The following is a 24,974-nucleotide window of genomic DNA, read 5'->3' as shown; positions in this document are numbered from 1 at the left end:
TTTTGCCTCCCGTATTCCAAATCCTGAAAGCTTTTCTTCCAGGATGTTATTGATTTCTTGGACTCCTGTCAGTTGATATTTTTCCATTTAGAAGTTTTTTTCTAGCTCGCATGTTTCAGATGATTTTCCAACTTGAGGAATATGAAACCCTGTCAGGGTTTCTTGTGATGGTTTTCGATTTCGAAGGCGATTATAAGAATACGAACAAAGAGTTTTCGGGAGCAGCAATTCATCTTCCGGAAGCCGCGCCTCTATCCAATACTTGCTCTTGCCTTGCTTTAACATCGATGTGAATAGTTGTTGACAAAGTGAGAGATTATACAATATTTAACTTTCAGAAACATTGTATATTAAAGGTTTGCGATGCAAATAAATGAAGATTTTCACACTATACATATCGACGATGAATTGAATTTTTTTTTTACATTTTCTCAGATCACTCTGTCTTTATCGTCTTTACAATCCAGAAAACGCCCGAGGAAAAGATTTTGTAGAGATAGATAGATAAATTGGTTTATTTGGTGAATCGACACTGAGACCATTTCCACCGTGACAGTCAACTTTACATATCAGTTACATTGTTCTTTCTTAAAATTAAGGCAGATACATTATGTTTTACAGAGTGTTTAATATTAAAGTTGAACTATAAGATATTAGATTTAGAATAGAAAGGAATGTAAAAGAAAGAAGTAGCACAAGGAGAATATTTAGTATTATTACCTAAGAGAACATAAACGGGTTTTCTTAAAACTACTTAGCCTAATTTCCAAATTTATTATTCAAACCTAATAAACTAAAATTGCAGTCTTGAAATGCACTTAGGCAATTTACCATATGGTCAACACTTCGGTGTCTTTTAAAATGTTTTTAGTTGTGTCAATAAAAGATAAGAGAGAAAGGTCTTGGTTTCTTCCACATTTGTTTTTGAGTTTAACAATGAAAGGGCAAAGTACACAAGCAGCTATACCTAAGAAGGGAACATTATGAGTTCTCTTCATTTTTTTTCCAGACAATTTAGCTGATTTTTGAAACTTATTTGTTAATAGAAATACGTAGTCTCTCAAATCTGAATCTCTCAAATTCGAACGACGTTTGGATTCAAAATATCAATTGTGAGCTTATGTTAAAAAATTCGTATTCTGGATGAATGAAAATCATATTTATATGCTTCTTCCTGAATGTTTACATGCATTATGATCATATAAAATGAAAAGGAAGTATGTTACCACTCAGACTTGTTGAGAAAGTACGAGAATTTGATTCAAAGTACAATTTAATCTGACATAACTTTCGTTAGTTTTGAAAAAATCGTTCGAATTTGGGAGGTGAGAAATGTCAAAAATACCCCCGAGCGTTCGAATTTAGAAGACTCTACTGTAGCTTCTAATCATAAAACATTAGATTTTGTAGAGTGATAATTGCATAAGTATAAGTGGTACTAAAGGTCTACCATGTAAGTCTTCCGTAATCACTCAGCCATTTATGCATTGTCTTCTGGGTTAACAGAAAACTTGACAGGTTTTTTGGAGGCAAATTTTGATCTGAATATTTTTCTTCTGTAATTTGTGATTTTCCAAGAGTTTTCCAAGTGTTTTGTGGAGGAAAATGGATGAAGAGGTATGTATAAACAATTTCAGATTATAAGGACTAGGAATCAAGTGAAATCAAGTAGATTGTGGGAAGAAAAAAAGTTATCAGGAAAGTCATTTGTTTACTGGATGATTTTCTGGCTTTTCCGGGAAAATTCTGGGCAAATGAGTTATCCTGGATGTGATGAATTGTTTCAGCTGGATGTCACAATGGATTCAGATGATGACGATGCCCTTCTGGGAGCAATTGGAGGCATTAGTGAGAGTGGAAGTGAATCTGCGTCTTCGAGCCAAAATAGTCAACCTGTGCATGAGCCATCTGGGGCTCCCAGTGTCTACCTGAGTGTCCTGAGGTCAAAGTTTGGCCACAGTGACTTCCGGCCAATGCAGTGGCGTATTATCCGTTCAGTTCTGTGCGACAAAAGGGATAATTTCGCCGTAATGGCCACGGGATACGGGAAATCCCTTTGCTATCAGTTCCCTTCAGTTTACACAGGGCAGCTCACTCTGGTGGTCTCCCCGTTGATTTCCCTGATGGAGGACCAAGTGTCTGCATTGGAAGTTATGAATATCGAGGCAGTATTCCTAGGAACTGCCCAGAAGGATCGTGAAGCTCTGAGCAAGGTTTATCAGGGAGAGTATCGCCTGGTTTATATGTCTCCGGAATACATCACAAACAATCAGGATGTACTGATACATCTGGCTCCTCAGCTAACCCTGATTGCCATTGACGAGGCTCACTGCGTCAGTCAATGGGGTCATGATTTTCGACCGGCTTTCCGGGAGCTCTCCTGCATCCGCAAAGTGGTTCCGGATATTCCGATCCTGGCTCTAACAGCCACAGCCACTCACAGAGTGCGGCAGGATATTGTCAAAATCCTCGGGCTCAAAGATCCCAATTACAGTCTCAGTGGCTTCGATCGACCCAATCTCTCTTTGGAAATTCATCCCAGAACCGACACAAATCCCTGGTCTGACATTCGGAAGCATCTGGAGAGTGTCCAGGGAGCCTCTGTCATTATCTACTGCATCACACGGAGACACACGGAGGAAGTTGTTAATGATCTGAAGCGCAACAAAGTCGACTGTGAAGCCTACCACGCAGGATTGAGCACGAAGCGTCGCTCGGAAGTGCACCAGGCTTTCGTGAGGGACCGGATTAAGGTGATTGTGGCCACAATTGCCTTTGGCATGGGCATCGATAAGCCAGATGTTCGAATGATCATTCACTACGGTTGCTCCCAGAACATCGAATCCTATTACCAGGAAATCGGAAGGGCAGGACGCGATGGGCAGCCGGCAAAGTGCATCCTGCTCTACAATCGCAGAGACTTCCACACTCACACCATTCTTTGGGAAAGTTGCTTGTTCAAGAGTCGCCTGGCGGATCTCCAGAGAGAAATGAAGAATTATGTTGATCTCCGGCGAACCTGCCGAAGGGCCTTCATTCTCAAATACTTCGATGATCCTCAAGTAAGTCCAGACCAGATTCTTCTGTTTTAGCTTTCTTAACCAACAAATTCGGTCAGTAAAAAATTAAATTTGGTCGGTACAAATCGAACTCGGACAGTTAAAAATCAAATTTGATCAGTAAAAAATCAAATTTAATTAGTAAAAAATCAAATTTGATTAGTAAAAAATCAAATTTGATTAGTAAAAACAAATTTGATTAGTAAAAAATCAAAATTGATTAATAAAAAATCAAATTTGATTAGTAAAAAATCAAATTTGATCAATAAAAATCAAATTTGATCAGTAAAAAATCAAATTTGATTAGTAAAAAATCAAATTTGATCAATAAAAATCAAATTTGATTAGTATAAAGTCAAATTTGATTAGTAAAAAATCAAATTTCATCAATAAAAATCAAATTTGATTAGTAAAAAATCAAATTTGGTCAGTAATGGCTTCGGCACACCTTTTAGATTGGGAAAAATTCATGAAGTTGAAATTCACATCCCTCTCTTTCTCTAAAGTTTTGCATATGTCCTACTCTTTCGCGCTCTTCGTATTTCGAACATCACACCAAATTAAATTTAGTTCAGTCGAATTTCAGATCGGAAGAGTGAAAGAGTCGATCTGAAATTCGACTGAACTAAATTTAATTTGGTCTGATATTCAAAAGAAGAAGAAGAGTGCGATAAAGTGGGATAGACATATGTGATGCTTTAAAGAAACAAAGGGATGTGAATTTCGACTTCATAAATTTTTCCCGATCTAAAAGGTGTGCCGGAGCCAGTACAAATCAAATTCGGACAGTAAAAAATCAAATTTGGTCGGTGAAAAGTCAAATCTGATCAGTAAAAAATCTAATTTGACCGGTAAAAAAATAAAATTTGATCAGTAAAAAATCAAATTTGGTCAGTAAAAAATTAAATTTGGTCAGTAATGGCTCCGACACACCTTTTAGATCAGGAAAATTGAATGAAGTTGAAATTCGGATCCCTTTCTCTCATGTTTTGCATATGTCTATCTCATTCTCTCGCACTCTTCTTCTTTTAAACATCACTTCAAATTCAATTTAGCTCAATCGTGTGGCTGCGGCACACCTTTTAGATCGGGAAAAATTCATGTAGTCGAAATTCACATCCCTTTCTTTCTTTAAAGCTTTGCATATGTGTATCCTACTCTGTCGTACTCTTCTTCTTATTTTGAATATCAGACCAAATTAAATTTAGTTCAGTCGAATTTCAGATCGAAAGAATGAGATAGACTTATGCAAATCTTTTCGGAGAAAAGGGGACGCGAATTTTGATTTTATGAAATTATACCGAGCTAAAAGGTGTGCTAGAGCCATAATGACCATATTTTATTTTCGACTGACCATATTAAATTTTTTACTGACCAAAAAATCGCAGCCCTTCTAATCTAAGCCAATTTCCGCTCTTTGGGCCTATATAAACGGGAAGAACGGGCCTATTTGAACGAGGGGAATTCTCCCGTCGAATCTTGTCCCGTGCCCCGTTTCCTGTGTCCCGTTTCCTGTGTCCCGTTTCCTGTGTCCCGTTTCCTGTGTCCCATTTCCTGTGTCCCCGTTTCCCGTGTCCGGTTTCCCGTCTTCCGTGTCCCGCCCCGTTCCGTTCCGTTTCCCATCTCGTCCCGTGATCCGTCCCGTCCACTGTCCGGTGTCCCGTTTCCCGTTCCCGTACCATGTCTTGTGCCCCGTTTCCCGTGTTCCGTGTCCCGTCCCGTCTTGTCTCGTCCCGTCCCATCATGTTTTCAGTGTCCCATGTCTCGTTTCTCGTTTTCTGTCCCGTCCCGTCCAGTGTCTTTTTTCCCGTCCCATGTCCCGTCTCGTCCTGTCCTGTCTCGTGTCTATTTTCCCGTACCGTTCCGTGTCTCTTTTCGCGTCCCGTCCCATGTCCTGTGTCCCGTCTCGTCCCGTCCCATTTCCCATCTCGTTTCCCGTCCTGACCCGTCCCGTTTCCCGTCCCGTGTCCCGTGATCCGTCCCGTCCCGTCCCATGTTCGGTGTCCCGTTTCCCGTTCCCGTACCATGTAAGGTGTCCCGTTTCCCGTGTTCCATGTTGTCTCGTCTCGTCCCGTCCCGTTTTCAGTGTCCCGTGCATTGTTTCTTTTCCCGTCCCGTGTCCCGTCTCGTCCCGTCCCGTTTCCAGTGTCACGTGCCCCCTTTCCCGTGTTCCGTCCCGTTTTTCGCGTCCCGTCCCATTTTCCATCTCGTTTCCCGTCCCGAATCGTTCCGTTTCCGTCCCGTGCCCCATTTCCCATATCCCATTTCGTTTCCCGTGTCCCTTCCCGTTTCCCGTGTTGCGTGTCTCATGTCCCGTTCCGTTTCCCGTCCCGTGTCCTATTTCCTGCGTCCCGTCCCTTCCCGTGTCCCATTCCCCATGTCCCGTCCTGTCTCGTTTCTCATGTATCGTCCCGTTTCCCATTTTCCGTTCCGTTCCGTTTCCCGTGTCCCGTCCGGTTTTCCCGTTTAGATGCTTATTCAAATAGTACCACAAAAGTTTGTTTCCTCATGCCCAATTGTCAGGTCTCGAAGCTGAAGACCAGAGCAGATTGCTGTGACAACTGCAAAAGGCAGCTTTCGGGCTACAAAGATGAGGATCAGTATGTAGAGTTGGATGAAGAAGGTAGGTTTGATTTTACCCAAGATTTCACAACATTCCTCAAGGCCATCAGAGTTTTCGATGGATACTCTTCTGTGAGCAAGACTGTCCTCTTCCTTCGTGGCTCTAAATCCCAAAAACTCCAACCTCGCTTTTACACAAATCCCCTTTACGGTTCGGGGAAGAACAAGGTGGAACAGTGGTGGAAGCTTGTTGCGGATTTGATGATCAGAGAGGATTATCTGAAAACGGTTTCTGTCAGTAGGGACAAACCTTCAATTACTTGTACGAAAATGACAAACAAGGGAGAGAGTCTTCTAGAACAAGTGAAAACAATTCTTCTGCATCCGCTGCAGGATATGATGAAGTTCTTCACGAGGAAAATTGATCCGAAACAGGAAAAGTTGTCCGTCTCCGTTGCGCCTTTGTTCAATTTCGGAGCAATTCCTGGTAAATCCAGTCAGACTCCTCAGACTTCCCAGGCCACGGGGATGAATTCGAATTTGACAGTTTGTGCTCCGAAGGCGAAGTTTGATGTCCTTATGAAGGATCTTCTGTTGGAGAGGTCAAAGATTGCCAGCGATGTAGATTGCATGCCATACGTCATTGCGTCAACCAAGGCTTTGGAACAGATGTGTCGACTGATGCCGCAGACGCTTGATGAACTTCGCCAGGGTAATATTGATGGCTTCTCTGAGGTCAAAATTGATAAATTCGGTCCGAGACTGGTGAAATTCTTTCGGAAAGTCGCAGGGGTGACAACTAAACCTTCTGGGAAGAATTCAATGGAGACTATCCTAGAAAGGCATCCACTAGTTGGACCATTGAAGGGATCTGCATCTGTCACTTACGATCTCTTCGTTGAAGGATTTTCCCTAGCCCAGATTTGCACCAAGAGAGATCTTGCGGAATCAACGATTGTTTCACACATTAAAAGTGCCATTGAATGTGGGAAGAAGGTCACCAGGAAAGATCTGGAGAGGTTCGATGTTGATACCGGGACTTTTGAAGAGATCAAGAGGAATCTTCCACCTGATCTTTCTTCTGTCAAACTAACGCCAATCAAGGAAGCCTGCGATCCTGGAATTTCATTCAACAACATCGTTCTCGTTCTTGCCTACTGCAGAGTGAGGCAGCATCTTGAAAGAATAGGACAACCTTACGAAGATCCTGATAAGCCGGATGCATCAACTCAGGAAACGGAGGAAACTCAAGAATCTAAAGAGACCCAAGAAACTCAGGAAACACAGGAAACCCAGGAAGACATCGAAGTAGATGTCGATCTAGAGATGTTTGATAGCATCGAACAAGATATTCTTCTTCATGCTGATCAACTGGATCAAGAATCACAACCATCACATCAAAGCAGTCAAACGTTGCAAGGGAAGAAGACCAAATACGCTCCAGTTGCCTACATGAGCGACGACAGCGACGACGAAGGACAGAAGAAGGAGAACCTAATTCCAACGCAAGTGATCAGTACGCCGTCTCCGTTGAAGAAACGCCGACAAAATCTCATTTTGTAATTCAGCTTCAGGACAAGCAGGAGGAACATTTTTGATTGGATTTCTTGTAGAAATTGAAATACACACTCATTATAGCTTTGCAGAACGTTCAAATGGAAGGTTACTTCATCAAAAACATGAGATTTGACGAAAGGATCCATTGCCGGTTTATAACCGATTCGAACCGGTTTGGCTTTATCGAGTACAGGAACCCTACATATCCGAACCGAAAGAGACATCTTCGAAATTCCAAAGCTTGAATTGAAGGACCAGATCTAAAAATTCAAAATCGGATCATTACCGATTCGAACCGGTTTAGACTTATCGACTAATACAAGAACATTGCGAATTAATTAAATTCCATCCGAATCAAAAGAAACATCTTCTACATTCCGAAGCTTCAAAGTAATAATCTCAGCTTGAAATTCAAAATCGGTTCATTACCGATTCGAATCGGTTAAGAATTATCTGGTAATTTTGAGTCTTACAAACGTATCTAGCTTCATCAAAATTAGAAAAAGAACTTCTTCCCTGTTCCAGAGGTTTCAGTAAAGAATCTTGTGTTAAAAATCGAAATTCCGACACCGGTTCATTATCGATCCGAACCGGTTCAGACTTGTCAAATAATGCAAGAATTTTGCAAATTAACTAAATTCCATCCGAATCAAAAGAAACATTTTCTAAATTCCACAGCTTCAAATATAAATAAAATCAGATTGAAATTCAAAATCGAAACATTACCGATTCGAATCGGTTAAGAATTATCTGGTAATTTGTGAATCTTACAAACGTGTCCAGATTCATAGAAATCAGATGAGACATTTCTTCTCTGTACCGATGAATTGAGAAAAAAAATCTTAGCTAAAAATCGGTTCATTACCGATTCGAACCGGTTAATAATTTCTCAGATAATACTTGAAGCTTAAATCGCGTTTATTGTCTTACGAATCAAAACGAACATCGTCGATGTTAATTAGCTTCGAATAAAGAATCACAGATGAAAATTGAGAATCTATTCTTTACCGATTCGAACCGGTTCAAACTTATCGACTAATGCAAGAACATCGCAAATTAATCCAATTCCACCCGAATCAAAAGAAACATGTACATTCCGGAGCTTCAAAGTAATAATCTCAACTTGAAATTCAAAATCGGTTCATTACCGATTGTAACCGGTTTAGATTTATCAGGTAATGTAAGAAGCTTAAATCGAATTTAATTTCGTATAAACCAAAAAATCCATCTTAGAAGTGGTTGAATAGAAAATCACAGATCAAAATTAAAAACCCGTTTCTGTACCGTTTCGAACCGATTTAAATTTATCGAGTAATATAGAAATTTTGCAAATTAAATCCAGTTTCTTCCAAAATGAAAATTCCAAATTGAAAATCTGTTGATTACCGATTGGAACCGGTACAAATTTATCTTGCAGTACAGAAACTTAACAAAGCAAACCAATTTTCCCAAAAAAAGAGACATCTACATTAAGCTTCAAATAAATAATCTCGGTTAAGAGTAAAGAATCGGTTCATTACCGATTCGAATCGGTACAGAGCCATCAGACAATACAAAAACCTCACCAAATATTTCATGTCCATCTGCAATTCAGTGAAAATCGGGTTAAAATGTCTTACTTCCCGAAACTTCCAGAATTATATCGTGCTTGAAAGTTGAATAAAGGGTTCAATTCCGATTCAAACCGGTTCAGTTTTTAGCTCCTGAATTTTATTTTAAAACCTTACAGTTTCGTCTAGTTTGGTTTACTTCAGAAAAGTCTTCACTTATTTGAAAAAGTCGCCTCGAAAAAAATAAAACAAAAAACTTTTCATAACCGATTCTAACCGGTTATGGATTCATTGGTAACTCACAATTTCTTCGTTACATCAAATATTCATCTCAACGGAAGAACCAATTTCGACTTATTCAAAATTTATGGAGAATTTGCAAATCGTTTTTGTCAATTGAAATAAAATTCAGTAAAGTAGTCGAAAGAAAAGGCGTTTTAAACCGGTTTAGATTGATCAATCAATTAAAAAACCTGACGAATTAATCAAGTTTCGTCGCAAATAGAAGAAATGTTTAGTATTTTTTTATCTGTATTAAGGAGATTTGTTTTATGATTTAAAATTACAAAAACCAGAAAAAGAATTTCATAACCGATTTGTACCGGTTCAGATCAGATAATCTAAAAACGCTGCGAATCAGATATGAATAACTTACAAGAAGCTTCGAAAACCTATTTAAACTTCAAAAAGAAATGCATTTCTCTTTTTGATAATTGAAAAATTGCCATTACCGATTCATAACCGAATTGAACCGATTTACAACTTATTGGATAATTCGGAATCCATACAATTAGAAAAAAGAAAACGTTTCCTCTCTCGATAAATTCTAAACTCTTGAAACATATTTGTTCTAGAAATAAAGAGGATCGGGAGGATCAGTTTATTACCGATTTCAATTATTTCAACTTCTTCTAAATCGGTTAAGAAATAGGTTCTTCAAGTAAATTAAATAAAATAAATAAATAAACAAATAATGGAATTGCTTTTAAAAATTTATTGAAAATGCGAAAAAAAAATGTTGGAAATGCTATTCAAAATTACATTCCTTGATCACTTGATCAGCCACAATCTGCTTCTGGATATCAGTCACTCCGCCGTAGATTTCAGTAATTCGAGCATCACGGTACAGTCTCTCAGCCGGCAAGTCCATTACGTATCCCATTCCGCCCAGGATCTGGACGCAATTGTGGGAGTTGAAGGTGGCACATTCACTGGCCGCCAGTTTGGCCATTGAGCTGAACTTTGTGGTCTTCCCGCGCGATTGGGAATACACAAAGGCAGCTCGGCGAGTCAACAGTTGGGCCGCTTCCAGGCGCAATCCCATCTCAGCGATGCGAGACTAGGGAGCACAAAATATTTCATGAAAAATTTTCTGATCTTTATTTGCGTTAAGGCATTGCATTATATTAAGTGGTTATTATGTGCTTAGTAGGTACTTAACTTTTTAGGCAGGATACTAAAATTTCATTGAAATTGAAAATAAGGAATTTGAAATATTCAACATCGAAATTTTCGAAATTCTACTGGATTGTGGCGTTCATGCGCCAGTAGCGAAAAGATGTCTTACATAAGCCTTACATGATAGTGCATGTAAGCCTTACAAATCACTATCGCTTATGTTTAACATGGTATAACCACACTTTTGTCACTTACGTAAGCCTTACTTGTGAAGCATAAGAAAGCTATTGGATGCATTTTTATGGTTTCTAAGGATACCTCACATAAATACACAAGTAAAGCATTTGTAAGCAGACTCTGTAAAACTATAGTAATAAATACTTGTAAGCCATAAGAATTGCATTCATGTAAAGCATTTCAGAAGGCAAAAAATACTCAAGGTAAGCCCTAAAAAGGACCAACTTGTAAGTCATACGTCAAACTATCTTTTATGGACGTTTAACATTGTATAACTACTTTTTTGTCACCTAAGTAAGCCTTAAACTCTCCTTAGAGAACTCACTTCAGAATATGATCACAAGTATCATATTCATAATAATCATTCATCTTAATAGTAGGTTTCAGTTAAAAACAAAACCCCACTGATGAATAGAAATAAAATATTTCACCTGAACCTTTTGTATCAGAACTCCGGTGTAGCTCGCATGAATTATATCTTTAAAGTGAAAATTTCCAGTAAGCCATTCGTAAGGCATACTTATGTCTTACATGATAACGTATCCTTCATAGAACTTACATGATGATTAATATGCATACAATACATAGTAAAAAGGGAAAACTTTCATAATGATTTATTATATAGAAAAGAAAAACTTACACCATGTTGTATTTTTGCCTTATATGACAGTATAAACTTTCATATACCTTATTTCTAAGTTTTATGATACAGTAAAGTCTCTCAAATCTGAATCTCTCAAATTCGAACGTCGTTTGGATTCAAAATGTCAATTGTGAGGTTATGTTAATAAGTTCGTATTCTTGGTGAATGAAATTCATATTTATGTGCTTCTTCCTGAATGTTTACATAAATTATGGTAGTATAAAATGAAAAGGAAGTATGTTACCACTAAGACTTGCGAGAAAGTACGGGAATTAGATTCAAAGTATAATTTAAGCTCACACAAATTTCGTTAGTTTTGAAAAAATCGTTCGAATTTGGGAGGTGGGAAATGTCAAAAATACCCCCCGAACGTTCGAATTTAGGAGACTCTACTGTAGCAAAACATGGTAAAGCTTTAGAATAGTTTACGTGTTGATTAAAAGAAAGCTTTACATCTTACGTTACTTAAGCCTTACATGATGGTGTACCCTTTCAATTACCTTACTTGTTAATATTACGAAAGCAATATATAGTAAAGCTTTAATATGTATTGCATGTTAATTAAAAGAAAGCCTTACACTGTGACTTATTTATTCCTTACATGACAGTGTATACTTTCATATACCATACATGTTAGTTATTTTGAAAGTAATATATTTGTAAAGCTTTCTCATGACTTAAATGTCGTTTAAAAGTAAGGCTTACACGGATACTTACAAATCACTATCACTTACATGTAAGCTTTACTCTCGCTGCTGGGAGATTCCATGTGATTATCGTTCACATATTTATCAATTTGAGTGTGTCAGACGTGTCAGAATAATAACAAATCTCCATAGTTCGCGTTCTAGCTTACAAAAATTTTCAATATGGAGTGGTTCGGGTGGTTAATTTTCGCTTTTGAAATGTGTGGAAAGTTCTTTGATTTCCTAAACCGACAGGGATTCAACTCATTGTGCTTGCCTCCTCCACCAAAAATATCTTGCGAAACATTTTGTGTATATTTTGACAGATACAAAATTTCAATGTTAATACTTTTCGCAATCTTCGCAATAGTATTTGTATTCCTGATATTACTATGGATATCACATAAAAAACGAATGAATTTTGAAATCTGTTATTGGGATTCAGAAATTAAAAAACTTCAGCTCATTTTACATGATTTAAGGTACTCCGTATTATAAATATTTCTTGAACTTTTTGGACAAGTCTTAATTTGAAAAACAATACTAAGGAGACATTACAGAAGGCTCAAAGACGAAGCTGAGGAAGAAACGATGCTGAGAGATTCAAAAATTAATCAACTTCAACTTAATTTACAGAATTTGAGGTAAAGTAATTCGTATTATAAATATTTCTTGAACTTTTTGGACAAGTCTTAATTTGAAAAACAATACTAAGGAGACATTACAGAAGGCTCAAAGACGAAACTGAGGAAGAAACGATGCTGAGAGATTCAAAAATTAATCAACTTCAACTTAATTTACAGAATTTGAGGTAAAGTAATTCGTATTATAAATATTTCATGGACTTTTTCTGGACCACTTTTAATTTTAAAAACGAAATGTGTAGGCAACTTAACAGCAAATTGAAAGACGATGCAGAGAGAGAGAAAAGACCAAAAAATATTGAAATTGCTAGTGATATCGATTCGTGCAATTCCATAATTGATCGCCTAAAAAGGTAAGATTTATAACTTTCGAACCCTTATTGTTAAGTACAAGTCCCCCGGAAGGAATCCCGTCGAGTAAACTGGGGTGACATGATAACTTTGACTCTCGCTATAGTATCGATTCGATACTATCGAATCTCTAGTATCGTTATGTCCTGGACACACTTACGACTAAAGTCCAGAGACGACTAAGCTCGTTCATAGCCAAGTCAGTTCCTGACATACTACAAACGAGGCTTAACATTTTCTGGCACTCACAAAACATAACTTTCGTGGATTTTATGCACATATTTCTACCGAAATGCACTAGAAATCCTTTGAAAATGAAACTACTTTTAAATTTACTTCACAATTCACGTATAACAACAAGAATTATTCACTAGAATCGCCAAAATTGACTTAAGTCGCGAGTTAGCTTCCACCTCACAAATAATTGTAATTAACAATAATTATTGGACGTGTACTGAGACATGATACTACAAATAGTTTCATTTTTAGAGGAATATTTGTGCATTTCAGTAGAAATATCTGCATAAAAACCCACGAAAGTTATGTTTTGTGGATACCAGTATATACTAAGCCTCGTTTGTAGTGTGTCAGAAACTGACTTGGCTATGAACTAGCTTAGTCGTCTCTGGACTTTAGTCGTAAGTGTGTCTAGGGCATTAGATCCAAATGATGAGACGAAATGAGTGTCGGCTCTTCACGAGTTATCGGCTCGTGATTGTGACACTTTGGAACAGTGAAACATAACCTCACTCTCGCTTGTTTTGATTTTGCAATCGGAGTTACAGTAGACTCTCGCTAATTCGGCTCTTAAGATCGATCTACTTTTTAATTCGGACAGCAGTTACATTTGAAAAAAGTTTGTTGTCATTTTTCAAGTTTGATTATGATAATCAAATGAATCAAGTATGCTCAAATTTAGCATGGTTTGTCTTAGTTTTGATGTGATTTTGCATTATTGAGGGATTTTCATGCAATTTACGTTATATATGAGTGTGTAAACTCAATATCTATATGTACATGAATAAAAAATCGTTGAATTTCAAAAACTTTGTCGCCCGGATTTCTGTGTAATTCGGCTGACATTGCGGTCCCATATGCCCGAATTTGAGAGAGTCTACTGTATTTCAATGATTTTATTAAGTTAAAATAGTCAACCCATAGATTATATTTTTATGAAAATTGGGCTATTGAGGAAGCCCCGGAAACTCATCTTTCATTTGGAGCGAGAATGAGAAAATTGCGGTATAAAAACAACTCTGGAGCTTCCGGAAGAAATGCAAGTAAAAACAATCATCTATACATAATAATTTCTGCCTTACGCAGATCTTTTCACTTTATCTTTTACATTCTCACACAATAATTGACACTCAAAGACTTGCTGCAAGTCAGTCACTGAACAAATGACTCCAGAAATTTAAGGAATTATTTTTCATCTTATCAGTCGCGGTGATAAGATCAAGGTCTGGTGGATTGTAGTGTTTTAAATTTGGCAAGGAAGAGCAAAAGATCTGAGGGAAGCACACGCATATGTGACCATTTCCTACTCTGTGAAATTAAATCTCACGAGAACGAATCCATGAGAAACATCTCCATCAACTTCCTGGACATTGTGTCAAACTCAATCACTGAGTATAATAAGGTCATCCTCTGATAAGCCTTTCCCGGATGGTCCAAAAATATTTTGTGGTTGTGCAGAATCAACAGAACATAAATTTTCGTATCCAATTTACCCGAGGTTATTTCGTGCAGAACAAACAAAATTTCACAAGAATTATATTTAATATTAATAAAATTTAATAAATATAAAATAAATGAGGGCATTTACTTACTAAAAACATATAAAATCTTCTCTAAATTTCCCTTCGAGAATGCAAATCGACAGCTCCAGAGGTGTCGATAAATTAGTGGCGAGAATTATCGACACTAGCGACAAAAAATGCAAGTTATCATCTCGATCGCCCATAATCGACACTCGATACTAGCGATGCATTGCAATGGGACAGTTAACATTTCACCCTTTGGTCTCGGCGGTCGAAATGGATAAAATTCGAATTCGAAATCGAAATTTCGAAAATTGATTTTTCGATTAATCGGACCTTCGGACAAATCGGATGAAATTGGGTGTCACAAGGATTGTAAGTACTCCACGAGAGCTTTCCAAAACACCAAAATTTTTCAAATTCCAATAATTAGAACCGGAGATATGGCTATTTGAAAATTGAATTTTTGACCCCTTCTAACCGGGGGGGGGGGGCTTAATTTTTTTTTATCGAAAGCTCTTAGGTCCAGCTATAACATACTAAAATTTCAGGTCGATCGATGTCTTAACCCTTTAAGAACGATTGGAACACCGGTGTCACATAAAAATAATAATTTTTCCTGACTACATAAAGTTAGTTTTTCGTTATGTTTGTACGTAAGTGTAAAGTAGAAAGGTTGAAGAAATCTAGGATATTTTTTGCAAGTCTCCAGCTATTTGCTATTAGGACTATTAGTAAATTTTTAAAGTCAAAAATGGCGAATTTTTAAATTCTCAAATTCATTCATTCATTTTATTTATTTTTATACTTCCAATTATTTTTTAAGCAAAACCGTTTTGGGAAAAGAAACTTCAATACTCAAACATAAAATTTTTCATTAGAGTGAAAATTATCATTCATTGGTATTGGTCAGAAAAATTACTTAAATTTTTGGGCTATTTTTGTTCCTATTGTTCATAGAGACAAAAAATACACCAAATCAGACTTTGTTGGCTTTTCGAAGGTTAGATGTAAAACACGTTTCACATGTTTTGTTTATCGATTTCACTTTTATTGCTGATTTTCGGTCAGCGAAAACTGTCTCATCGTTAAAGTTTAATTGTTGTAGAATGTTGTAGTTTAGTGAGACCTTTCATTTGCTACCTTGGCCGTCAAATTTAGTCAAATAGAACTAGATATATGGCGTTTTGATAAGGTGTATTTTACTCCATTTTACAGTAGAGTTCCTCAAACTTGCTTTACATTCTATTTCTATTTTTTTTTGTCTTTAGTTTTGACACAGAATATAGAGCCTTGGGTTTCGACTGCGAATGGATTGCTTCTGGACAACGACGATCACGAGTAGCTTTGATACAATTAGCTACAGCCAGTGGGATCTGTGGCCTCTTTAGAATAAATAAAATCGGACATGTTCCTGACACATTGAAAGATGTTCTAAAAGACAAGACAATAAGGAAAGTTGGTGTCAATTCTGCTCTCGACGCTCGATATCTCAGGATGGACTATAATGTTGAAATGTCAAGTGTATTAGATCTTAGGAGCATAGCTCCTGAATGGTGTTTCGACATGGGACTAGAGAGAATGGCTAAGAAATTTCTAAATATTGAGTTAGACAAGAAGTCAGGTATATCGTACTCAAACTGGGAAAATTCCGAACTTACTAACGAACAGATTGACTATGCCGCCAAGGATGCCATTGTGGGAATTAAACTTTACAATTATTTCAATAAACATTGTGATCAAATGACTCAAACTGCCGAGGATTGCTACGCATGCATGCTCGAAAATTTGAATACTAACACGGAGACTACACAGGGACTAAGGCGAAGGCGTCGTCGCAAGAAGAAAAAGACAGCAGCAGTTGTATAAAAATTACATAATCTCTTCCTAGCTCCTAGAGTGGATCACTACTACGCACAAACCCAGATCCTTCAACACTACCTCACCACCGAGAATGATTGTTCTTTTTGAGGATCATAGGGGTTCGGGAGCCATGGAGGACTCTACTGGTGTCCTTGTATATGAATAAAGCTTTTTTTAAGAGATACAACACTTTTTTGACTTTATTTGACAGCTGTCACTTATTTTATAACGAAAAGCATCGTTTACTTTTCGAAAAATATTTAACATCGAATTTTCGGAAATCTACTTTTCGAACTCGGGCCTCCAATTGCAGCCTACGAAGTTGGGGTATTCTAAAGAGTTGTAGCATTTCATAAAACCTTTCCAAATCATCATTCAGAATGAAATTCTGACAATTGAAACTTAAGCTATGCCCATTTTAAACTTAAATGATCTCTTATGTATCCCGGCTAACACAAGGTAAGCTGTGACTAGCACAATGCTATAATTAAAGGCATTGTCGATGCTCTTAAATAATAACTTAAACCAAGTTCATAACTTAAGTTCTTAATAAGTACTTATTAAGTACTTAATTAAGGAATTTTTCGAGCGAAAGTAGTGAAATGTGGTGATAACAAGTGGAAACTGGAATAGAGAATGCGATAGATACATGTTAACCATTGGTTAGAAAGAGATGAGAAAAATGACATTTCAGAAAACATAACCACAAAATGTTAGTAAGTACGTGAAGTGTCTATAAAGTTTTCTTTCTTTTAGTTGGAAATTTATAAATAGTGAATTTCCGTGAAATTAATTAACTTAACATCCTAGGCATTTTCATGTGGTAAGTACATATAACTCAAGGTTCTCCCCGTAGTCCCTATACCTTGTAATCCTAAAAATGTTATTGAGTCGACAAGTATCCCAAAATCTATTAAATTTTACCTTTCATGCTCTCAACTTGCAATACGGAAGCTCAAATTTCCAATAACGGACCCATTTTTTTTTTTTATAAAATCCTCTCTCCAGTCCCACTCGCGCCACTCGCGTAATCTGAGAGCCGGAAGAGCATAACTTCACGGAGTCCCATAAACTCACGTTTCGCGAGTCTACTTTTTCAAAAGTTTTGAATATTATTAATTTTTTATTTGATCGTTCTTTTGATTTTTTGTTCCAGATGCATCTTAAACATTTCTCAGGAGAAATTTGAGGACAACAAGAGTTCCATCCAGCAATACTTGCAACTGGGGAAAAAGTTTTGTGCCGGACAATATAACAAAGCTGCGGTAGCAACATGTTCATCTTGCCAATTAGGCCAATTAAGCAAGTGTAATTTTGACTTTTATTTCAAAAATAAACAATATGAAGAATTAAAAATACATGTTTTATATGCATTAGGGTAACTCCTTGGAGAGCGTTTAGTTGAGTACTTACTTAATTAAGTACTTAGTTAAAATACTTTTCGTGTCCTTAATACAAACTACTTAATTAAGGACCTTAACAAAGACCTTAATTAAATACTTAGTCTTAAGGCTGAGTCATGCCATATTAGTTTCACTACTCACCACAAAGCGCTGACGTTTGTCTCATTTTCATATATTTTTTAAGTAGTTGTATGTTCTACAACTCCTTAAAATTAAGTCATTGAGTTAAGAACTTATTAAGTACTTAATAAGTAATTAATGTGTTAGCCAGGTAGTTCGGGTTAGGGGGGTCAGGGACCGATGTCTCAACTTTTTTTTAAACCAAAGCTCCTAGACCTAACTATAACACACTAAAATTTGAGATCGATCCATGCCATAGGGGCTGAGAAGACTGAGTTATTGAGAAAACAAAAGTTATTGGGTGTTCCAAAATGGCGGAAGGAGGGATTGAGGTGGGCAATGAATCTGATGTCACCGATGTCACCTTTTTAACCGCATATCGATATTTAATCTTTGCTGAAAACCGTTTGTAAATGTCTCTTTTCCTTTCTCCTAAAGCGTGTATGGTATAAGATTCGTAAGGATTAGACCCAATCTGACAAAGTCGGATTTAACCTCTAACCATAAACGCTGAGATTGTAAGGAATTTCAGCTAAAAATGGCGTCGGAAATATGTTTACCACCCAGAGAAACAGATTTACTGTAATGTCATTCAAACTACTCTTCACCTAGTCACCTTGACCTTGACCGTGACCTTGACCTTGGCCTCAGTGAATGCAAATTATGTTAGAGGGCACCACCACTGACACTACTGGCACCCCTAAAAGAATTCTCTTGCTAGTGGCCACAATGATTTATTCATTCTATCTTTGTTCTTCAATCGATTCAGACGTTCTGTAATTCAATTCTCATCATAGTCATTTGTTTTAATAAAAAGTTGAAGTATGATCTAAAATTAAGTAATATCTGTGTTTGGTTTTACTGGATACGGCCACCTACAACAATTATTCACTTCGGCGACAACGTGGGATAGAATAATCATATTCCTCTTCTTTCCCGAAGGTAAAGCCACAACAAATGATAAAAATTTTTATCATTAAAAAATGAAAACTCACCTTAACAATCGGCATTGTGATAATGGATTGTCCAAAGGCAATTCTCGAACTGGCATAGGAAATGGACAAGTCCAGGCATGCTCTTGCAATACCCAGAGCTTGCGATGCAATCCCAATCCTGGCCAAATCCAACTGTTCCATTGCAATTCGGAATCCCTCCCCAATTTCCCCCAAAATATTCTCTTCAGGCACTTGTACATTGTCCAGAACGAGGGTACAAGTGGAAGTCCCACGGATTCCCATCTTCTCCTCGTTCCTCCCCACAGATACCCCAGGAGTATCCAAAGGCACAATAAAGGCAGCTATTCCGGCGTGTTTAAGGCTTCTGTCCACTGAGGCAAAGACAATGGCAACTTTGGCTTCTTTAGCCGAAGTTACCCATGCCTTTGTGCCCTTCAGGATCCAATTGGAACCCTCCTGACGGGCTGTGGTGCTCAGGGCAGCCACATCGGATCCAGCATCTTAAAAAGATGTTGGGATTATCAAGAAACGCGTGAAATAAACCTATAGGTTATCTTATGGTAGGTGAGATTCTCAAAATATATGGATCAACTATAAAGTATTCAATGTTGATCAGTTCAAATCAATTCATTCCCAATTTCATTCCTAAGCGTCCTTTTCATTCCTATAAACGTTAAAGAGTAATATTATTTTTGGTTGAATCTCTAAAACTTAAAGAATATAAAGTTTTTGCACTTAATCCTATAATTCGGGAGAGTAACGCACATGACTTTGCGTATAAAAGCTTGAGGTAGAGAAGTGCGAGAAGCAGAAACACTAAATCTGAGCATCGTACAGAGTTTCTGCAAGTTCTTGATCTTTGTAGAAGGAAAAAGCTTTCCAAAAGAAGTTGAAAAGAAAAACCACTAGCAATTAAAAAATGGAAAAGCGCAGACGGTGCAGACGATATTTCATCTAGTGAAGCAATTTATTAAAATCAATTTTGTTTTTTCTGGGTGTTTTATTGCTTGCATAGGTGTTATCACGAATTCTATGATACAGCGATTAGTTTCTGAATGAAAAAGTAAAATCAAAGAAATCACCGGAAGATAAGATTGCTTCTGGACTAGATTAAGTTCAAGTACACGATGTGAAAAAGCAAAAAAAAAATCCCCATAACCAAGCCAGAGAAAAAGGGTGGTCTAACCATTTAATGACTCTTTGAAAGGATTTGTAGGGCATGTCCCACTCGTTTCTGACCGGATGACTCCCTGCGTGCCATACATCACCCTTAAAATTACCAATAATAAAAATTAAAATATTTTTCACTGTGTGCAATCTAAAGATTACATAGACATCATTTTAGATTTGAACAATTGCTATGGAGAGACAGACTGTACCAAAAATCAAGAAATTTACGAAGAAATCAAAAGAAATTTATCCCCATTGTTGCGTCAACAGGACATTCATGGAAAAATTCCCCTTCATACAAGCTTACTTACAAATTTTCTCTGTATTATCGCAGAAGAAGACGTCGAGTTTCTGTTCACAATTCAGGACAATGAAGGAAATAATATTTTCCATCGTATGGCAAGAGTTAGAGAGAAATATTTTCATTTTTTCACAAGAAAATCCAATAAATTTTCCAAAATATCACTCTCTGACGTCCTAAAGAGGGCTTTAAGAACCAAAAACATTGACAACGAAACACCCATTGAAATTCACAAACAAGAAAAACTTAATGAATTTTTTGAGTGGATAATCGAAAATATAGAATCGATAAAAATCCGATTCTTCTGGATAAGTACAAACTATAAGGATGTCCAAATCTAGGATATTGTTTGCACGATCCTAGTTAACTCCTGAGCAAAGATATTCTTGGTCAAAAATCGTGAATTTTCGATTTTCTGCTTCCTTGCAGATATTGTGACTTTTTTTGATATTTCTAGACCAGAATAAGAAAAAACCTCTCGGGGCCAATAAGTATGATAACTAACAATTACAGATTACATAAATTCGAAAAACTATTTTTTCTTAAATTTTCAAAAAACTTGTTCAAAATTTATGGGTACTCTCCTCCCCAAAAATCTAGAGGTCAAATGTAAGGTTATCCCGCCAATGCCCGCCATTTGCTTTTTGACACCATCAACCTTGTAAGAAAATTCCAAGCGGGAGCGACATTTTTGCCAATATGGCCGATAATTTTGACATTTGGCAGCGAGGGAGATTACTTTCAAGGAAGTTTTTCCTATTCTTCCTGATTTTGGTGAATTATGATTGTCCAGGAAGTGTCTTTTATGCTTTTGAGAAAGCTTAATGTGTCTACAATAACATCGTGTTGAAAGAAATGTGTTTTAAAGTGTTTTTGTGTGAAATATTTTGAGGAATCTGTTGGCAAGCAGGAGCTGGGTGTCCTTTTTAGCACTTCCTGGACATCCCACAAGATACTGGTCAATAATTCTTCTTGTTTTAGTGATCAACATTGTAAAGGAGTCATTTGACATGCAAAAATAATTCACAAAATTGATATTATTGGCTTTTGGAAAATTGAAGTTTGTCCAAGTTTGTCTCCTTTTCGTTCTTTTGGGGACGAGAGTACCCATGAATTTTCCAATTTCCCAGAGGCGGAAAAACATCTTTCTCTACAAAAGTATCATATTTGACCACTAAGACTTACAATAAAGTGAGTTTTACTGAAATTCGTTCGCTGGATATGTTGTGGTCCGGAAAGAGTTAAGTAGGTCGTTCATTGACTAGGTGAATTCTCATATAAAAATGAATTTCTTAAATATATCCTGAAATATATTGATTTGAAGGATGGATCCTTTAGAAAGTGATAATTGACTTTAGTACAATTCTATTGATGGTAATTTCCATCTGAAATTCGGATTAAAAGTGTATTTAATCTTGAATTGAAAATGCTATGAGACATGATAAAGGATTCATATGGTTTTTTTCTTATACTATAAGGATTGGACTAACGATATCAAGTATAGTTATAATTTGATAGTGTAGAAAAATGATCTTGTATATATGAATGATAAATTACGGATATTTATGATAAAAAAAAACTATCCGTAAAAATATGCAATTTAGTATTTAATGAATCTGAATGTTATGCCCAAGGATTGGCAAGATTATTAAGTGAACTAATGATCCTTAAAGGATGAAACTATCGTAAAGCATATTTGGATTATATATCTGCTTGATGAGACAGATAATTTCTAATTTGGATCAATTATAGTGCAAAAAAACTAAGCCTAAACTTTATCATTTTTGCTCGTGGTGTTTTACATACAATTTCTCATATATTGGAGTAAAGGCATGGAGTAGGGGAAATGCTTCTAATTTTGTCCAGTTTCTTATTTTGGACACTTTGAGGATAACATTGGACACTAAAAATAAATTGATTAAAATGATGGATTTTTATTCCAATATTTGATGAATAATGAATTCTATCTAAATATTTGTTCTTTTTGGAAGATTTTAACACTAAATACGTTAAAATTTGAATATGATTTGAGTTGAAATTGCTTTGTTGAAAATTCAGTGTGAGCAATTGCTTACGAGAAATATGACAGAACTTCGTGGCTTACTTCAGTCTTATTTAGTTTTGGTGAAGTACTAACAAAGTTTGTTCGCTGTTTTTGAGTGATATTATTGAATATTCATTGAATATTGTGTTGATTCACGTTACTGATGATTTATACATTTGACCTGAAGTGAGATTTGCCTTGTGAATTATATTTTTCGTGTGAAAAATGGGAAATTTTTTAAGACATTCACCAGTGAGGTGATGATTCTTATTTTGGACAGGTGTTTTTCTCACGAAATTTCGTGAAGTTTTAGCTTTTGTGATGACTAGGTTGGACAAATGCCTGGAGAAATGAAGGAGCATCATCTCTACGAAAGAGATGCAGTGAGAAATGCCTTGAAAGGCTCCCGGAAAGGGCAGGGAATGAGCGAATCCGCACGTACTTGGAGTACCGAAGTCAACTCACTTTAATGAATGATATGGAAAGTTTCTGGGCTTCTTGTGACATTCCACGTTTCCCTTACATGACCAGGAAGAGGACTTGGTAAGATTGGTTCATAAAATGAAGAACAATGGGCATCCTGTTGAGGCGGATTATCTGTCCAAATTTACAGACAAGTTGTAAAAATTAATAACCAAGTTGTCCAAAATAAGAGTCAAATTCACCTCTACATATCAATTCATTTTTAAAAGTATTAAAACTAATTTTAGTAAAAATGAGATGATAAATAGCTTGCCAAGTTTCTAAACAATCCTTCTGAAAAGAGAGTAACAAGAAAAGTCAATTAGTATTGAAAATATGGTACTTCAAACTTAGAATATCGATGCTTATATGCAGACTGTCCAAAATTATAAGCACTTCCCCTAAAGGCATGAACACTGGCGTATTTCAAAAATGATTTCAAAATTGACTCCCAAGGGTAGGCAAACCTGCATAATTGTATGTGCATAATTCCGTCAGGTGCATAATCCCGAAGGACTTAATGCCGGGACTGAGTGTAATGTTTGATCTAAATCTAAAAGGTGTGCCAGAACTAGGGTTTCCAATACGGGATCCCGGGATCCCGAAATCCCGGGATTTCAGCCCTTTTTTGGATCGAGATTAATCCCGGGATCGATGCATTGATAAAACGGGATTTCGAGATCCCGAAATACCTAAATATTACGATCCTGAAATCCCAGGATCCCGTCTGGGATTTTCGGGGTCTTGAGATTTCTTGGGTCCCAGGGGTCCCAGGATTTTCGGGATCCCGGGATTTCCTGGGTCCCGGGATTTTCGGGATCCCGGGATTTTCAGGATCTCGGAATTTTCGGGATCCCGAAATTTAAAAAATCCCAGGATTTTCGAAACCCTAGACAGAACCACAACGGTTTAAGATTCATAATTATTTTCTATATACAGTGCCCGCTTTGTAATCCGGATGATTAGGAGACAATATGACAGATGTCCACTTCGTAATCCGGATGAATTTTTTGAATTTGTTCAACGTCTCGGAAATATAATACAAGATTTTTTTGTAGAATTAAAATAAACGTTTTAAAGAAGATTAAAAAGACATAACTAGACAATTCTATGCTATTATACTTCATTTATTAAACAAAAACATCACAGGATAATTCATTTTCATTGCTGAACACACATGCATACATAACCTCAAAATGATTTTAAACGTAACCGTCGATAACTCGTCCGGATTACGGCGATCCGGATTAGAGAGCGGGCACTGTAAAGTTTAAGCATGTTCGGACGAAATTGGGTTTCACCTTCGCTCCGAAAAATACTTTGGCAAAGTTTAAGACCAATTGGAGAATATTAATTTTTTGACGAATGCAAGAGCTGTGATTTTGAGAATCTCACATAATGAAAGGGATTAGGGATTTTTCTTACTGAATTCACTGAGGGCAAAGGCACCAAGTGAGTAATCCTGGATCATGGGTGCTAGAAAGGCCTTTCTCTGACCATCTGTCCCCTTCCGATCCAGGAGATTGGCAAAGAGGGAATTGTGAATGGAGACAACAGCTCCAGTGGCTGAACAACCCCTCGCAATTTCCTCCACAGCCAGCGAAAGGGCTAGAATACCGAGTCCTGCTCCACCCATTTGCCTATCCACACACATATACAGCAATCCCTGACTCCCCAATTTCTCAATCAACTCCTGTGGGTATCTTCCCGGAGCCACAAAAAGAAATGCAACAGGTGAAAAATTTACCTTACCGCATTTACCCGCCAAAATTTCACCTCATTTCCCGGTCAATTTTTGCCGCCACCGGCATCAGTTCCTTCTCTGCAAACTCCCGGCATGCCTTCTGGATGACCTGATGATCCCCAGACAATGGGGTCACCGTGAAATTGCGATAATTTATGCAAATACCGTCGCGACTGAAACATCTCCCTGAACAAATACACCTTATCATTTGTGTACACTTTCACTTGCAATTTAAACAGGCATTTTTCCACCTGTCATGCCAAATACTCACACAATCTGACTCTCTGGAATACACTTAACATAACTACTGGGACATTTAGTTGCACCAGGGATGAGGAAAGTGATTAGGATGGGTGGAAAATGAGGATTGAAAATGCACAAAAACTTTCACGTAAGCGCTCAAGGTGTCAAATAACTTCCACTACTTGCCGCGTGGATCGCTCCAAGTCAACTGATGAATTCAA

General features: G+C 37.1%; 3 protein-coding genes across 6 annotated transcripts; 2 read left to right on the top strand and 1 right to left on the bottom strand.

Annotated features, from left to right (window-relative positions):
* Nucleotides 1-1,486: 1,486 nt before the first annotated feature.
* Nucleotides 1,487-7,277, top strand: LOC129806120 (bifunctional 3'-5' exonuclease/ATP-dependent helicase WRN-like). Its single transcript, XM_055854489.1, has 3 exons — nucleotides 1,487-1,617; nucleotides 1,788-3,062; nucleotides 5,583-7,277. The coding sequence occupies exons 1-3, from the start codon at nucleotides 1,606-1,608 to the stop codon at nucleotides 7,182-7,184; spliced, it is 2,889 nt and encodes a 962-aa protein (XP_055710464.1). The 5' UTR covers nucleotides 1,487-1,605; the 3' UTR covers nucleotides 7,185-7,277.
* A 2,430-nt stretch (nucleotides 7,278-9,707) lies between these two features.
* Nucleotides 9,708-24,944, bottom strand: LOC129806122 (short-chain specific acyl-CoA dehydrogenase, mitochondrial-like). Its single transcript, XM_055854491.1, has 5 exons — nucleotides 24,782-24,944; nucleotides 24,543-24,696; nucleotides 24,192-24,469; nucleotides 18,829-19,289; nucleotides 9,708-10,067 (listed from the first exon to the last, which is right to left on the bottom strand). The coding sequence occupies exons 1-5, from the start codon at nucleotides 24,810-24,812 to the stop codon at nucleotides 9,756-9,758; spliced, it is 1,236 nt and encodes a 411-aa protein (XP_055710466.1). The 5' UTR covers nucleotides 24,813-24,944; the 3' UTR covers nucleotides 9,708-9,755.
* On the top strand, nucleotides 11,763-16,494 carry LOC129806123 (exonuclease 3'-5' domain-containing protein 2-like). 4 transcript variants are annotated; one of them, XM_055854493.1, is made up of 5 exons: nucleotides 11,763-12,174; nucleotides 12,253-12,336; nucleotides 12,408-12,503; nucleotides 12,579-12,689; nucleotides 15,719-16,494. In XM_055854493.1, the coding sequence occupies exons 1-5, from the start codon at nucleotides 11,876-11,878 to the stop codon at nucleotides 16,314-16,316; spliced, it is 1,188 nt and encodes a 395-aa protein (XP_055710468.1). In that variant the 5' UTR covers nucleotides 11,763-11,875; the 3' UTR covers nucleotides 16,317-16,494. The 4 variants fall into 4 exon arrangements, with proteins under 4 accessions (XP_055710468.1, XP_055710469.1, XP_055710467.1 ...); XM_055854494.1 differs by having other exon boundaries at nucleotides 11,778-12,174; nucleotides 12,241-12,336; nucleotides 12,420-12,503; XM_055854492.1 differs by having other exon boundaries at nucleotides 11,778-12,174; nucleotides 12,241-12,336.
* Nucleotides 24,945-24,974: the final 30 nt, after the last annotated feature.

The sequence above is a fragment of the Phlebotomus papatasi genome, chromosome 3 (genome assembly GCF_024763615.1).
Source record: "Phlebotomus papatasi isolate M1 chromosome 3, Ppap_2.1, whole genome shotgun sequence".
Taxonomy (NCBI): Eukaryota; Metazoa; Arthropoda; class Insecta; order Diptera; family Psychodidae; genus Phlebotomus; species Phlebotomus papatasi.
This window is presented reverse-complemented; position numbering and strand designations above follow the sequence as displayed.